The following is a 17698-nucleotide window of genomic DNA, read 5'->3' as shown; positions in this document are numbered from 1 at the left end:
GTTGGTACTTGGGGGTTGGTTGTTGCATTAATTAGCCGAGCTGTCGTCCACCCACAGTCGCTGGTGGAACAGGAAGCTGCTTGAAATCAACAGGCAGCTTCCAGCAGCGCCTACGATCCGACGCCAGCGCCTGGTTAACGCTCGTTGTCACGTTAAATTACTCTTGTTTATTGAAAACAGCTTAAAGCTTGTCGGGAGTTAAACAGAGAGGATTTGATTTGGAGACAGAGACACGTTCATTATGTTCTTCATCAACAACAAATTAAAGAAGCTGCTTTTTTCTTCTTGTCACATTCGTGCCAACGTCTTCAAATCATTCTTAAAAGATGATTATTTTAATTTAACCACGTGACGCCGGCTTCCTGCGACCTGAGACTCTCGCCTCCGCTTGTCGAACTCATGCAAATGTTCAAATGATGCCTTCACTGACTCTTGCGCCGCGGGTGAAATCTAATGAAAGCATCTCCGAGTGAATCTTTTCCATGAATTTGCTTCATGTGATGTTCGGCTTCCCGCCCGCCGCCGCTGGCGGCTGCTGATGGAGATGATGGTGATGATGATGATGGTGGTGGTGGTGATGATGATGATGTAGCAGAAGGCCTGCAGGAGTTTATGATCCGTGCAAATGGAGGAATCTGCATATTGTTGCATACGAGTTTGCCTAATGGACGCCTACACACTGAGGTGATGATAATAATAGAACATGGAGCGCAAGCTAAATGTTGTACGGTGCACACACACACACACACACACACAAACACACACACACACACATTTATCATGAGAGGAACATGGAGGATGGAAGGAAAGGAGGAGGGAGCAAGCAAAGGAAAGACGAGGAGAGTAGAAAAGTGAGATGGTAAGGAAGGAAGGAAGGAAGCAAGTCAAGGAAGGAAGGAAGGAAGCAAGTCAAGGAAGAACAACCAATGAAAGAAAATAAATCCATGAAGGAAACAAGGATGAGAGGAGAAAGGAGGGAACAAAGCAGAGAAGCTGATGAAGAGGAGGAAGAAGACTCACTCCAACACTCAGACACAGTTTGACCTTCGACCTCTCCTCTGTGCACTGCGTGTTCCAGCAGAACTTTAAGTGTCGGATATTAAACTACACACGAAGCAGAATCCAGAGTTTCTCTTCTTGATGTGTTTCAGCGATAGAAGGTCTGATTGGATTGGAGCTGCAGGAGACGTGTTGTGTTTCCTCCTCTGCAGCTACAGGAGGGATGTTGATGATGTTCAGCAGCTGTTCAACTCATTCAGAGACATTTGCATTAATTCTCATCCCATTGTTGTCCTTTTTGTGTCTTTTAGTAGTTATGTAGCTTCCATGTGTGGTTGTTTAGCATCTGCTTGTATTTATTCAGGATCTTTAGTTGATTTTTAGTTGCATGATTTTGATTTTATTAACCTCAGCAGCTGTAGCATCAGACGTGGTCGGACATGAAACTGGAAGAACACAAAGATCTCAGGATGAAGAAGAGGAGCCGGACACGTAGAAGACGAAGACGTCCACTTGGAAACACGAGGAGGTTCCAGATCTTCTGGTGATGAGGCCGACGCCGGCGTGGAGGAGCTGTTGAGGTGTATTCTGGTCAGCCGAGAGGTTGATGTGGTTGTTGTAGAAGTTGATGGTGAAGGAACACGGACCCAGTACTTACAAGTATAACAATGTTTATTACACGAAGTAGTACAGGTCAAGACGAGCTCTAGAACTCGGAGAAATCACACAGCCAAATGGTGAAGTCTGACAGGCCGTGGTCAAACACACATTATATAGAGAGGTTAGTTCCACCCACGACTTTGGGTAACATGTCATCTCACCTAAGGCCTCCTAATAAGGACGTGTTTAGTACATGAAGATGAGAATACACTGGTCAACGTTTGTCCCTTCACCTCTAACCATTTGCTGAACAGAGGTTACTCCCTAGGTCAAAGGTCCTTCCAAAGAAGGAAATACCTACTTAAATAAACAACTGAAAGACTCTCGGAGACTGTCTGAGTCACCAAAATAAGCATCATATATATCAGCCTGTCATTCTATTTAAACACATACTAAAGTTGCTTACTCTAGTGAGTACACGACACTGTAAACAACAACACTGATCTTTCCACAGCAGAGTTTATACGTTTGACAACAACCTCCTAAAACCCAACTTTCTGGAGTTGACGTTTTAAAACAGCTTGAGAAAGTTTCCAGTGTGTACATGCATTTTACTATTTGCAGCCACAACAGTTTGTTTCTCTCTGTTTCTCTGTTTCTTCCTGTTTGTGTTGGACGTTCACATCCTGTTGACTTTCAGCTTCTGATCCTGTCCCTCTGACTTTATATCATTTCATTACAAACCCCCAAAATAACCTCCACAGTCAATGGACACAAAAATGGATTCAAAGTGAAATTTAATCTTTCCTGCTGTTTTTCATCTGAGCCACTTTTCGCCGTCGAGCCCTCACCTGATTAGATCACCTGTCCACCAGCTGGTCCTCGTCCTCCAACCCTCCCAGTATAAACAGCAGTTAGCTGACACTCATTGGCTCCTGGATTTCATTAGATCGTCCTTATTGCATTGCGGTTATAGATTTCCATCCTTTTACCTGTTTTGCTAACCTGTGGATGAGTCTGCTCCGTGTTGGTTGATGGGCCACAGGTTTCTGTTTCCTCACAACAAACAAGCCTTGATTTAAAGTAAAAGTAGAACAAAGCTCCAGCTGAAGCTTTAAACTGCTGATGAAAGACAGAAGAAGTCAAATATTCATCTCGTTAAACAATTCACGCCTGAGGCGACGTGGAATAATAGCAAAGAAATCACACTGAAGCTGAGGCTTTTGAATTAATGATGAGGATTCAGATTTCCAAAGGTGGAAACATCACCTGTAACATTCATGAAACCAGGTTGTTGCATCTGAGCCAAAACTATTAGAACTTAGGACATTTCATTTATTTTCCGCTCTGGTTTGCATCGTGGGATTCGTCTGAGAACTTCTTGAGGTTTCGGATATTCGAAGGCAAATGTTTTTATGTTTGCATCATAAAAGTGTCAGGAACATTTAACGGGGAAAGAAAAAGTCTCATTATTTGAAGTAAGATTTAGGATCCAGAAGAAATAAAACTCCAGTGACCATGGATTCTCCTTACTGTATATTTACCGAAACCTTTTTTCCTATCACAACTTTATTCTCTTAATTGTGCAACTTAAATAATACTTCATGGTAATGTTGCAAAAAACAAAAACACATTAACGTCTTGTTGTTGAACACATTGTTTTTCCTTCAATTAAAAACCACAAGTTTGACATCGTATGAAATGTTAGCATGAGATCAGGAAAGGGGGGGGGTCAGGAGTTTGCAGCTCTGTTTTTGTGTTATATAATTACATGAGAACATTTTTTTATCATTGTTGTTTATTGGGTGTTTTATCTTATCACAGAATATGAAACAGAACTGGGACAAGTTAACATCGAGCAAAGAAATTCACAGTTGAATTTTAACTTTTTAATTCTGCGTGTTGATGTTTGACAGATTTAATCAGAAAAGCTGTTTCCACTGAACTAAAAAAACAGAGCTACTGTACAACTGCATACAAACAGTGTGCGACCTTCATTAAGCAACACACACACACACACACGCACAGACCCACACAGAAACACACTGCTCATGATGGTCCGGCTGATGGAGGAGAAGTGCCGAGCAGGAGGAGATGGCACCACAGGGACAGAAGAACGAGAGAAAACATAAAGAAAAGAAATGAGAAGCAGTAATTACCCGGAAGGAAAGGTCAAGGCGTTTGGATGGGTTTTTGTAATTAGCTTTATTTCTGCGAGCAGAACAAACAGAGCAGTCTTTTGTGAAATTGTGTTAGAAAGGTTACACAGACCTTTAAAGTTGGAGGATTAGCTGCTCACTTAAAGTCCCGGCTGTCGTCGGCTCAGGGAAACCAGCTCGTCGGCTCCGGACAGAAATCCTGCTCCTCAGATCAGATCGGACGAGTGGGAATATTCATAAGGTAAGATTTTAATTAAAAGTCACATAACTTGATGAATTCTCAGCGAACGTAATTAAACTGATCTAGTGACTGTAGGGGGAAGTGGGTGAAGTACATTTTCTGCAGTACTAGTATTCCCACTTCTCCCCCCCCCCCCGTGTTTCATTACACCAGGAGTATAGGTTTTAATGAAATACTCAAAGTCCTGCATTAAAAATGTGTTTCATGTGACGTCGGAATATTTGTAGAAACAATTCACAGAAAAATTGCGAAAAACAAAACTTCAGAAATAAGAACACTGCGGGGAAAATGAGGATTGAAGCAAAATATGTGTTTAATAAAATATATTTACTGTCATAAACATAAATGTTCTGAAGGGAAGATGTAAAGCTTCTTTTTATATATCAATCAGCATAAAATCTGTGAATTAATGAAAAGGATCAACTTAAAGAAATTAAAGGCCTCTATTTTAAAAATGAGCTGCAGTCTTCTGACAAACTAAATCACAGTTAACGAATCAACATGAATATCTCCTGCAACTCATTTGCATTAATTAAGGGCGTTAAGTTTATTTTGAGGAACGTGTGCTCGTAGACGATGTGATGAACCATGTGACGTACCATGTGACGTACTATGTGACGTACCATGTGACGTACCATGTGACGTACCATGTGATGTAAAACCTGCAGGTGACTGAGCTGCTGTGTAAGAATATAGAATATAAGAATATCACAACCTATAGTCTGATGCAGAACAGCAAAATGTGATGAAATAGTTAAACGTGACAAAAGTTCTGAGTTTGCTGCTCTGCCTGCAGTCAGATGGTAAAGGGCATGTCAGGATTTAGTTGACAACATATCACACACACACACTCACACACACACACACACACTCACACACACCCATATATACTCAGTTTTTCCTTCTTATTAATGAGCGCAGCCGCTGGCGCCTGTCAGGCCTCCATACGCACCGTCACAACCAGACAGCAAGATAATCATTTTTCAACCTGCTGGCATAAGCATTAAAACTCTTGTCTTACCCCCCCTACGTATACACACACACACACACACACACACACACAGACAGACAGACAGACACACACACACCACCTCTCTTGTTGTTCATCTCTGTGTTTCCAGATCTTTGCTCCAGAAGCTCCGGCAGCGTTGAGCCACACCGGAGCTTCCTGTTTCCACGGCTGACAGCGGCTCAGCTCCGTGTGCATGGAAATACAAATATTTAAAATAAAAATCATAGTTTATTGTTCCTCATCTCTCCCTTTTCTTTTCCTTTTCTCCTGCCACGGTCCCCGGTCGTCAGCTTCCTCTGACAGCGATGGCGACCCACTTCCTGCTGACTCAGGACTTTATTATTATTATTATATTTTCTCAAAGAAAATGCTTCACTCCTCAAATCCCAAAGTGAACAAACGCTGACGTCGACACGTTCAGAGCTGCATTTATCTCTGAGGGAGTTCAGGGGCAGATTATTATTCCTATTCTCACAGCGTTTTTTCCAAATGGTCCAGGACCAGTTTTACGTTTTCTTTCCGTTTCCTTTAAAATATTTTGAACAACTAGAAATAAGAACATCTGACTCATCGACTTTGCCGCAGTTCTGCAGTTATTTCCTCGTCTTTGCTGCTGAGATCAGAGCGTTCGAAGTTGTTTATTCCTCCGAAAATCAATGAGCTGCTTTTTATTTTTTCAATCCCGTGAATGTTTCAAATTGTTTAACATCCTGCTGCTTAGTGTTTTAACTTGATTTGATTTGATTTAAAGTCGACTTGAGGGAAGCGCAGCAGCAGCAGCGTCGCTGTTCAAACTTTAATTTCCGACACTGATGAAAGAAGAAAGAACTGGAACGTGAAACACGCAAACAGCAAAAGAACCAAACCCGCAGGGACGGAGAGTAAAAATAGGGAAAAATAATTAAAATCACACGTGCGCAGTGTGACGCCGTCAGTCTGAAACGATTCTGTTTGTGTGTTTGTGAAATGAATCAGCTTCATCCGATTTGACAGTGATTATTCTCCCTGATGAATCCTTTAAACATCCCATATTTTTTATTCTTACTTGATTTGTTCTTTATAATTTTTCATTTCTGTCTTTCCAGAGTTGCTTTACTTAAAAGAACTGATTTCTTCAAACCGAGCCTGTCAATCAATCCTGCTTTAAATCAGCCGTCAGTCATTTTATATTTTTTGTTCAGGTGAGGAGAGAAATTCAGCTGCAGAGATTAAGAGAAATCAAACAGGGACAGAAAATAACAAATTAAATAGTCGAATAAAGCGATTGGAAATCCTCCAGTGTACATTTTGCACCCCCCCCCCCCCATTATCACCCATTAATTTCCACTTCATGACTTAATTTTTAAAAACCTGTCAAAGCTGCTTTCATCACCGAGCGTCCTCACCGTTAAACCAGCATCACGAAGTCCATTTAAAAGCCTTAAACACATTAATGAGCAGTAGATTGTGATTTATTTGGGTTAAATGACACTCCAGATGTTTCTGCTTTAAATCAAACCGTGCAAAGCCGGCTGCTTAAAATCTGATAAACATCCATGATCCGCCTTTTTATTTTAAAACTGAAATCCACAGAGACCTGGAACTGTCTGAGCTGTCTCATCCCTTCAAATGTACGAATCCTCCTCAGTTTCATTTGCTCCTCGGCTGCAAAGACAATGATGCCCCTTCACCGAATAAATACAGAATACACAGAATCTATAAAACCTGCAGTAAATCCATGTTCTCTCAGTCCAACAGCTAATCATTGAAGTAACTGATCAATATCTGTTCTTCTGACACACCAACATACACAAGTCTGGTTTCTCTGGACCTACATCAGCATCATTAGATCAGATCAAGGTTTGGTTCCTACGTCTGGTTTCTGTTTCCACTTTGACCAATTTGAGCAGCTTCTGTTTCAGGTAGAAAGTCTGAGTGAAGAGGGAAAGTGAAAATGTCTCCTGGACGTTAACAGCACCTGTAAAACGTGTCACTGTTCTGACTCCTGTGATAAAAGAAGCTAGCTGAACCGTAAACAGTGAAAATGGAGGACGGAGTCTGGGCCTGGATATCAGATGTCTACACAAAATGTTGGTCGTTGTCCCAAGAGGCTAAATCATCGTCAGACGATTAACGGATCCGATTCGGGCTCTTCTGGCCCCAAAATGACAGAAACCATCTTGAAGAATCATATATTTAACGTCTACATTTGGTTTTGTTTGGTCCAAGTCCAAAGTGGAACAGATATATTGAAACTAGACAATAAAGCTTTCATCAGGATGAAGTAATGAAAACAATTATAGCTAATACATTTATGTTTCACGTTAATTTAAACTGTCACTCCGACCAGACAGCAGCAGCAGCAGCATCAGGGTTAAAAGGTATCAACAGTGAATTCTCTCCCTCACAGCTTCTCACGGTATCACTGAGACCAGACCCTGAAACACAAACGACCTTCGACCTCCCGTCTTTGGTTCTCCTCACAAAGACGAGAAAATAACCACGGGTAGATAACCGTCTATAATTCATATGCAGCTACTTGTAGAAATGACTGTCGTTTAATGGACCTGCTGCGACCAAACACTATCACTCGTTCCAATTACTCCACGGCAAATTAAAAGGTGAGCTTTTCAGAAAGCATTAATGCATATTAATTAATCTGTCAGGAGGCAGAAGGACGCGGCGAGGGTGAAGACGGTCGACTTCTGACGCCGCGATGGCAATAGAATATTCCTCCGCTGTTTTTTTAATGATGAGCAATTTCTAGTTTATTACTCGCTGTTGTTTGCCATTAATTTTTAATCAACTGCTGCGGCTTCTTCACTCTGCTCCTCAAACGATCGTTTTCCTTTCAGAGCTCCGTCGAATGCACAAAGTGAACAGAACAACATTTGGTCAAATGGTCGCAGGTCAAAGATAAACACTGGTTCTTATTCACAAACATACTTTTCTCTCATGAATATGTCACCCAAACCGTGAATATCTACCTCAAGGTGGCGCTAGAATGAAAGTCAGAGGATTATAAGGACCAACAACTTACTTGTATCATATTGTTGTCAATAAAATAAAGTGTGGTTCAGAAAGATATAACGTTAAGCTTTAAGGAAAGTGTGCTCGATGAAGGCAGGTGAGATTTAAATCAGATTAAAGGGGAATAATTCATTAAACTGTGGTTTTTTATCGTTGCTGTAAACCAGCCCTGGATGATTTCAGATTTAGAGCTTGAAATAAAACTTTAGCAAATATTGATGTTTTACATTATTTGGATACTCAGTTTTAACCACATTAAATTATAATTACTGAGCAATTAAAGATTTTACAGCCTGAGAAACACGAGTTCAGATGTAAATCTACAGCCACAGGCAAAGAGGAGACGCCAGCTCGGCTAACCCACTCTGCTCCTTTAGAACTCATCAGAAACCCACTCAGATACCAGCTCATGTTCTGAGATGGACCAATAAAATAACTGCCCCGACCCTCAGCAGGAGACAAGTGAGCTGCAGGGACTCAGGAAGATGAAGTGTGTGTGTGTCTGTGTGTGTGTGTGTTTGTGTTTGTGTTCACTGGACCTTCTCTCCATGTTAATCCCATTTCCATTTTCCTGTCACTAATCTGCTTTACAGAAGAAAACAAGTCTGTTCCTCCCACTCTGGCCTGCAGCCTCTCAGTGTGTGTCTGTGTGTGTCTGTGTGTGTATTACAGTAGTTCATATGAAGTATAAATTGCATTACCACATGAGGTCATTCTTATATCTGTTTATTAGATTCATTGAAAAATGAGTGATTCCGTTGATGGGAACAGTCGGTGCAGCAGAGTTCCGCTGTTTCCTGTTTCCTGTTTCCTGTGTGAAACCGAGTCACAGCAACAACCTGGATCCTCCTGTTGTGCGACTGCTTCATTGAACTCTTGATCCGTTTCTCTATCTTTCATCCAGTTGATGTTTTTTTAAAATGTTCATTAGATTCAATTAATCTTTGTCGTCTTATTGCTCCATCAACCAACTGCTTGACCTTTCCACCAATAACTTGTTCTGTGTCTTTTAACCATTCACTCAATGTTTGAATCGACCGATTCTCAGATTTACCAACTTCTCCTTCAACCAGTTGTCAACCGATCTGTTTACCAGCCGCTCTATCGCCGCTGTCGATCCCACCGCTGAGGCAGGAAGTCATGAAGAGGGACGGACCATGACAGCTTGACAATAGCTGTGTCCCACCTCAGGGGCTGCGTCCTTCAGAGGCTGCATCTGAAGATCGATGGCGTCACAATGAGCAACTAGACTGTAACACTTCGAGGGTTCCTTCAAACGCTTCCGTCAAACGTGTCCTTCCATGCAAGGATCCAATGTGCGGATCCTTTCTCAGAGGACGTCTGAGTTTACAGGAGCATTCACTGGTGTGTCTGATGGTCTCGTTTTCTGGTTGTCATGATAATGATATCTGTCCTTCAGCCAGTGTCGAGTTTGGATGTGTGTGCTGTCTGTCTGTCTGTCTGTCTGTCTGTCTGTCTGTCTGTCTGTCTGTCTGTCTGTCTGTCTGTCTGTCTGTCTGTCTGTCTGTCTGTCTGTCTGTCTGTCTGTCTGTCTGTCTGTCTGTCTGTCTGTCTGTCTGTCTGTCTGTCTGTCTGTCTGTCTGTCTGTCTGTCTGTCTGTCTGTCTGTCTGTCTGTCTGTCTGTCTGTCTGTCTGTCTGTCTGTCTGTCTGTCTGTCTGTCTGTCTGTCTGTCTGTCTGTCTGTCTGTCTGTCTGTCTGTCTGTCTGTCTGTCTGTCTGTCTGTCTGTCTGTCTGTCTGTCTGTCTGTCTGTCTGTCTGTCTGTCTGTCTGTCTGTCTGTCTGTCGGTTGCCCTATGCATCTTACAAGTGCTTGTGTGTATTGATTGGTCTTTCGATATATATCAATCAATCGTATCTCAGTAAGTAGTTTCAATGTTCCAACAGATTAATCTTTCAATCAGTCATCTAAGAGAAGCTTGAGTGAGTTCATCTGAACTTGATACTTGAAGATATTTCTTGTGTCATTGACGAGGTTTCTTCAGCTCTTACTGTTCCAAGTCTTTAACCTCTGTCGGGAGTTTGTCAACGCCATTGGTGTCACTTGGTTCATTAGTGGTCCTGGTTGTGGTAACAACGGTTCTTAAAAGTCTGAGCGGTGGTTAAATCTCCTGGGAAGGCCTGAAGGACGTCTGAAGGTCGACGACATTGTGAACATATGGTGGACGTGGAGGAGAGTTGGTTTTTAAGGGGAGTGAAAGAGGTCCTCTACGGCAAAGAAGACAAAACCTCCCTCAACGAAGGTGGAGGTCAACAACACCACTTATCCTCCAGCTTTCATCCCTTCCCAGGAGATTCACTCCAACAACCCAACGACTGTAGTTAGCATGAAGAGCTCAGTGATTAGAAAACGACCCAACAGAGGCTTGAAACTCGGTCTTCGGGAAAAAAAACTAAAGAAGCTTCTTCGACCCGTGATGAGCCGGATGAGTTCGACTTCTGTCTTTTGAACAAGTGAAGAATTAAACTGCTCTGTCAAAGTATTGACCAAACGTTAGAATATCAAGTTTTTAACTCAAATACTTATTAATCAAATAATTGCTCTGCTGTCCCAATGTCTCATCAAACCTTAGGCTGATCCCTTTGATCAGTATTAATATACGTCCTTTCATTCTATCTTTGTTTCTGATGTATCTTTCTATCAGCCGAGTGATCTTTCTTTGTAATATTAGGTTATTCTGCACATATTGTCACATAATGTCTCTTTTTGACCAATTCATCTTTGAATCTATGAATGTATGAACAATATATGCAGACAAAATAGAGCTGCTAAAAGCTACACACTTAAAAACACAGAGTTAGAGATCATTATGTCATTGTGACAAGTGTCAAATTTAGTTGGTTCCTTTTGAAATTGTGAATAAACAATTAAAATATTGTGCTGCAGTCTAAATTATGAATGAGAAACAGTGATCAATCGATCTGTTGTTTTCTGACCGATCCGTCTCTTCCTGTGGTCTGAACGATCTCTCTACTCACTCACTCAGCTGTCGTCATATTGTCTTTTAAAATCCTCTCTACTCTTACACTCATGCATATGTAGAACCGACAGGGAAAGAGAAAACATATAAACAGTGTCCTTTTAAAAAATATAAAGATAAAATAGTTTGAAAAGCTGAAGTTCACCTGCAGCTTTGAAGGAGAGAGAGAGAGCCGTTCTCCAGGTGGTCTGAAGCCCGTCTGGCTCTGTGATTGGTCCCCTGGGCGTGTCAATCAAGCCGGTGAAGTCAGGTGTGACTACCCTTCTTGCTTCGTGATTGACAGAAGGTTCTGCCAATTAGAGTTGAAAGCACACACACACACACACACACACACACACACACACACACACACTCTGTCTGTCTTGCTCTGTGAGCTGTCTGCTCTCTGGTTGTAAATATGGCGTCGGGGGAGCTCTCCTGGTCACCATGACACCCTGACCTGACCTGGTTGGTAGGACGGTTGCCATGGACATCGCATCACCTCCACTTTGCCTCCAGGCCTGTTACGCACACAGGTCAATTCTAAGAACACATGAGTTTGAGACCTGTTTTATAACGTAATGATTTCCTACGATCTATTTACAGTGAAATGAAAGGAGGCGTGGTCACATCAGGTGGGAGTGAAAACTAAACTAAAGGGCTTTTTATTCTTCTCTGACTAATCTCAACTCCTCTGATGCCAATAGAGCAGCTGATCTGTCAATAGGATTTAATAATGACATCTGAGGATAAAACAATATGTATAGTTTTGGGAACAAAACTTTCATTGATATTATAAAAGCTTAATGTATATTGATTTAATGATTATTCATGGTACAGGAGCAGAAAGGTGTAATAATTGGTTTGAATGTTCTATCTCAGATTGAGAGCATTTTTTTCTTCTTCTTAAGAGTTTTTAACGTCATCTTTAAACATGAAAGAAATAGTAATGTGATGTTCATCATGATAATTATTGACATAGATCATATTGATATGAAATGTTTTTTTATTTAAATAGCATCTTTGAGTACATCAGCCATTCCTATTGAGGACTGATTGCCAATTATCAATATTTGATAAAGGTATTTGGATTTTTTTTACCCGTCAGGCTCTGAACCTCATTGTGGTGCTGAAGGAAAAGGCTGACCACTATGAAGACAAAGAGCCCCTGGAGTGTTGGGATCATCTGATTCTACGAAGAGCATCACATAACTAACATTAGCTTTCAAATAACATATTACCAAATATCACAACAACACAAATCCAATTTATAAAACATCACATGAATAGAATATAACAGTACTGTGCATAGGCCTTGTGTAATGAGCCCAGTTATGTTACCAGTTCATGAAAAGGGGGAAAGGTCCTTTTTGAGGTGCTGTTTAAAGTCCAGTGAACTGGTTTTGCTGGTTGTGGCTCCTGTTGTTGTGCATCTGCTGGTCAGACTTTGTGTCGTGGCCAGTTGCTTGTGCTGCAGTTCTTAGGCAGGCTCTCGTGTCGCTGCCTTCTGGAAGGTCTCAGCAGTCTGCTTCAGGCCGGCCTGCTTGGAGGTCCAAAGAGCTGGAGCATGGAGAGGAACCTCCTCCTCCTGCAGAGCTCAGTAGAAAAGAGGGGAACTGGGCTTTTATTGTCCTGGTGACCTCATGGTTCGGGGGGCACACAGTGACCAATAGGATTTGGAAGCTGTGTCCAGGGGCAGGTTCACACCGAGGTGTGAAGTTGAAGCACCCTGGGACACTGAGTTCTGGAAGCTCATCTTTGTCTCCAGAACAAAGAAGACATGTGGTCTCAAGGCCGATATATGCTTCTCCGTTTTTACTGACACGGACTGAAACGGACAGATAGAAACGCCCTCTCCGATCACCTCGGAGAGCTTTTGGTGCACCTCCGATTTGTCTAACTACACGTCGGCATGAATGAGACCCTAGGGATAGCCCTTGGCTGTGATTTGTCCGCTAACGACAGCATTTCACAATGACACCATTTCCGGACCTCAAACTACCTGTTCTAATCCCTACATCACAAAACCCAAACACAACTACGATTAATGTGACAAGTGTGTTAAGCCAGTGTAGTTGTCTGGCTGACGGTGGCTGGTTAGAGCACTAACGGCATGTGTGTACGGTCACATACGGTTGTAACGCCCTGTCTTAACACTGTTTCTCAAATACCATCAGGTAAAGGCCGGCGCATGCTTCTGCAACGGCGTCGTGACGCAGGACTCGTTGTCATTCATGGTTTTCCAAGCGTTGCGCGTGTTGCCATGCAATTCCCCGCCAGACCACAGGCGGAGTAATGTTTTTTGTCGAAGTCGGCTCTTCTCAGAGTGTGGCACGAAGAAGAGCCGTTTATTTACACCGCCACGGTGAGTCCTCAGAGCCTTTTTCTGGCGGACAAATCCGCCAGTCAGTGACGGGTTTTACTAGTGGTCATAGTTTCAGATCTCTTCTGCCAGGTGCTCTTCTATCTGGTCCATATTTGTTCTTCTAAATCTTCCGTGGTTTCCGCCGGTTCCGGGCATGAAACCGAAATGCGACTCCGGAAAAGGATGTAGTTGGCAGACCAATCACAGCCTTGCCGGCTACGTGAGGCCTGCGGAGCTTTGCCGTCTAGTTAGAAAAATTGGGCGACGCACGTAAGCACGTAAGAAGGGACACCTAAGCACGTAAGGGGCCCGGAAGGGCTCTTGCGCTTCCGGGCCCGTGAAAACGCAGAAGCATGCGCCGAAATTTAGAAGCAAACAGTTGGTAGTAGTTAGTATCGGGAGTCCCTGCTGACTGTGTGTGGAAGCTGGAGGGGAAGCTAGCTGTGTCCGTGTAGCTTCAAGATGTGGAATTAGCAAAGCAGTTCGGAAACAAGACCGGGGAACCGCTGCGCTAAGAAACGATAACATCAGCATTTTGACTGTCACTGTCACTTTATTTAGTTCTGTTAGTTGCCATCGTTCACTGTGTGTGAGGAAAGCCGGGAGGAGGTACATAAACAAAAGTGGACTTCTTCTACGCACATAGAGGTAGGCTTCTCTGAGCTTGTTTTCCGTTACGCCACCTACTGTTTGGCGGTGAATTGTTTTCAGGACGTACAGTCGTCGGAGAAGCATAAATGAAAAAGAGTCCGTGGGATCCGTCCGTCTCTCCGCGTGCCACGGAGTCGGAGAAGCATAATGGAGCCTTCAGGCTTTGGCCTCACATGTAGGCCCAACTATTGTTCACAACTATTAGGTCTCAGCATTTAAAAAAGTAATAATTCATGAATGAACTCAATTTAAAATCCTGAAACTATTTGCGTGTTGAATCCTACTTAATGACAGATAGTGTCATATTTACATTTCAATTTAAAAAAGGTCAGAACTCTGTTTCAGTTTCATAGTTTTTATTATTTTGATGACAATATTAAAATCTCATCACTAGGCTGCTGTTGAATAAACACTTTTACAAACAGAATCATTTTGGCTTCATCACATCAAACAGACAAATTTTCATATATCTTGGATTATTTCATATGTGAACAGACTTTATGTGATTAAATATTAATCATGTCTGTGTGAGTTTTAATAAAGTTTGTTGAATGTTAACAATGATCAGCTGTTATTGATAAATCTGTTTTTGTGTGGATCTTCATCAGTTTGCTCGACTTCATGGATCCACACAAAATCTAAATGATAGAAAATATTTTCCATGAAATTAAAAAACAAACCAAAGATAAAGATCAGAAAATAATGAAATCTTTTTACACAAGTGGAAAAGTCGACAGGAGAAATAAAAATGAGTGAGAAGTAAAAGGAGAAATAAACAAAGCTTTAGAACAACGAGTTTAACAATTAAATTCAGCAGATTTCTCTTGAAGAAATAAACATGATGAATAAAATCTTTATTTCTAACGTCTCTGATCCAGCGTCACAGAGACTTTCACAGGTAACAGCTTCATGTGATCTATAGTGTTAAAGTATGGAAACATCTTCTCAGTGAAAGGGTGTGTTAAGGTGTGAATGTGTTTGTTAGTATCAGGATCAGAGAATGACAGTTCTCCTCTGTTCCAGTCCAGTTTCACTCTGATCCTCTGGATCTTCTGCACAGAGAGAACAGATGATGCTGATGGTGACCCTGCTGAGTATTTACCTTTATAGAATCCTATTCCCCATGTTCCAGACAGATCCTCTCCCTTCCTCTGGACAGACTCTGCTGTCACACCCAGGAACCAGTAAGTACTGTCTCCAACCAGGACGTCCCAGCTGTGAGTCCCTGAGTTAAAACCCTCAGATCCCAGGACTATGAAGTATTCATAAAACCTCTCTGGATTGTCAGGAGGCTTCTGTCTCTCTCCTCGTCTCAAACTGGTCAGATCTTCAGACAGGACGAACACTGGATGAGCAGAGTTTGGGTCCAGAACCACAGGACTGTAGGAGACCACGTCCTTCATCTTGTTCCAGATGTTGAAGCTCAGGTTGCCCAGATGTTTGGCCTCGTCTATCAGAGCTCCTGAGGCCAGCTGTGGATCATCCAGCAGGGGGCGCTGCTGGGCCCGTTCCACTGCAGCCTTGTAGTTGAGCAGGAACGAGACGTCTTCAGCTCTCAGCTCGTCCTCTGTGGTTCTGATTGTGTCTGAAAGAGCCGTCATGTCTCTGCTCAGAGCCTCAATCTTCTCCTTCATCATCCGACTCTTCTGCTCCTCTTCCTCCCTCAGTGCAGCGATCCTGGCCTCCTCTTCCTCCTCCAGAAACTGATGAAGCTTTTTAAACTGCTCCTTGATCTGCGTCTCTGTGAGTCCGGCCTGGACCTTAATGTGTTCTGCTGTTTGTTCAAACTCTACTTTAACACGTTCAAAACTCTGTAACTTCTCCTTCAAGGGCTCCAGAGTTTCCTGAAGCTGCTTCTTGTGTTGTTGTGCAGCTTCATCGATGGGTCTGAATCTGTGCACGGTGTGTTTTTCTGAATCTCTGCAGACGAGACACACTGGCTGATGATGGCCCAGACAAAAGAGTCTGAGTTTCTTTGATCGCTGACTGCAGAGAGCAGGTGAAGAGCTCTGATCTCTCTCCTGTAAGAAGGTCTCACACAGGTTCTTTAACGCCAGGTTACAAGGGTGTTTACGCTTTGAAGATCTTCTCTTACAAAGTGGACACTCTTTTTCTTCTTTGTCTTTCCACCACTTCTCCACACAGTCTTTACAGAAGCTGTGGCTACATGACAGAATGACAGGATCTCTGAAGAAATCTTTGCACACAGAACAGCAGAGATCCTCTTCTAATCTGGAAGCCATTGAGTCTCCAGGTGAAGCTGAAAACAGACAGTCAGTCAGTCACAGCTCCATGAACTTCACTGAGGTTCACTTTCCCTCTGAGTCGAGGTGATTGTTAAACTCACGGTCAGTGTGTGGAGCGTCGGCAGGTTGTAGTTTGATTCTTCTCTCCTGGAGCTGGACTCACTCAGGACGTTTGGTCTGGTTTGGTTTAGTTTGGTTTGGAAGGTGAATGTGATCGTCTGGTTTTCAGCCTGCGTCTCTTCAGGGAGGAACAGATGCTTCCTGGTTTCTCTGGTGTGTCAGGACACGGTTGTAAAAAGTAATTCAAGTCTTGGATTTGATATCTGGTCAAAAGTCATTTGGCAGCAACAAGCTCAGACAGACAAGAGACTTGGTTGTGAAATAGCTCCTTGAATATGTTTGTGATCAAAATTCCATTTGGCAGTAGGTGTTGATATCCCTATCACTATACTAGACTAATCGATCAGTTCAGGTCAAAAACACTCTTTTCTCCCTTCAGGTCGTATAAATCTTTCAACTTTGCATCTAAGACATCAAAGGAATCTAACACCACTGACACGGGGGACATTAAAGTCACTTCCTGTAGCCAGCAGGTGGTGTTGTGATCTTAAGCAATGCTGTCTGTGTAGATGTCATCAGGCTGGGATTCTTGTCTTACATGTCTATTTGGACTCGATTGGAGAAAATATGTCCGAGATACAGAACCTCATGTTTTGATGGCGTGTCATCAAAATGCTACGCCAGGCCACGGTCACACCGTGTGATGAAATCAAATATACCAAGGTAGTTCATATCTCCATCTTGTTGAGATGACATTCCCAGAAGTTGAAGTTGATCTGATGAAAGCCATAGGACAAGTTTGTCAGAGTAAAATTGTAGAAAATGGCCAAAATGGCCACCAAAGTGAAAATGGCGGGCTTCCTGTTTGGTATAGTATATCTATCCAAGAGAACTTTTTGTTTGTATTGAAAAGACACATGTCCCTGTCGATTTTTTTTAGATGTCGGCCAATCGTAGTGTCGGGGCTGCCCTTTAGGGGGCGCTTGTCAGTTATTTTGCCACGCACATTCCTCAAAACCATATGAATGTCTGCGGGGAGGGGGGGGGGACACCATTTCGTGTGTCATGGCGAGTTGATGAAATTTGACGCCATGCCAGTAATATGGCTTTTGACAAAAAGTCCCAGTAATCTTATATCTTCATTATCAATGTCTTGAGACCCATTTGACACAGTTTGACATGGTTGCGATCAGTGGATGAGGAGGAATACTTCCAAGTGTAAGACGTTCCAAAAACAAGACATTTCCTATTGCCACCAGGGGGCGCTGTGATTTTATGTCACGATTTCTGTGTAGATGTCATCAGGTCACGATTCTTGTCTTATGTGTCTAGTTTGGACTTGACTGGACCAAACATGTCTGAGATACAGAAGCTTGT

General features: G+C 42.6%; 1 protein-coding gene across 1 annotated transcript; it reads right to left on the bottom strand.

The window, feature by feature from the left end:
* Nucleotides 1-14902: 14902 nt before the first annotated feature.
* Nucleotides 14903-16258, bottom strand: LOC133011262 (nuclear factor 7, ovary-like; the record flags this gene model as incomplete). Its single annotated transcript, XM_061078947.1, has 1 exon — nt 14903-16258. A coding segment is annotated over exon 1 (1356 nt), but the record flags the coding sequence as incomplete, so codon positions are not given.
* Nucleotides 16259-17698: the final 1440 nt, after the last annotated feature.

This window comes from Limanda limanda, chromosome 10 (genome assembly GCF_963576545.1).
Source record: "Limanda limanda chromosome 10, fLimLim1.1, whole genome shotgun sequence".
NCBI lineage: Eukaryota > Metazoa > Chordata > Actinopteri > Pleuronectiformes > Pleuronectidae > Limanda > Limanda limanda.
The sequence above is the reverse complement of the archived record's forward strand: the minus strand, read 5'-3'. Positions and strand labels throughout refer to the sequence as shown.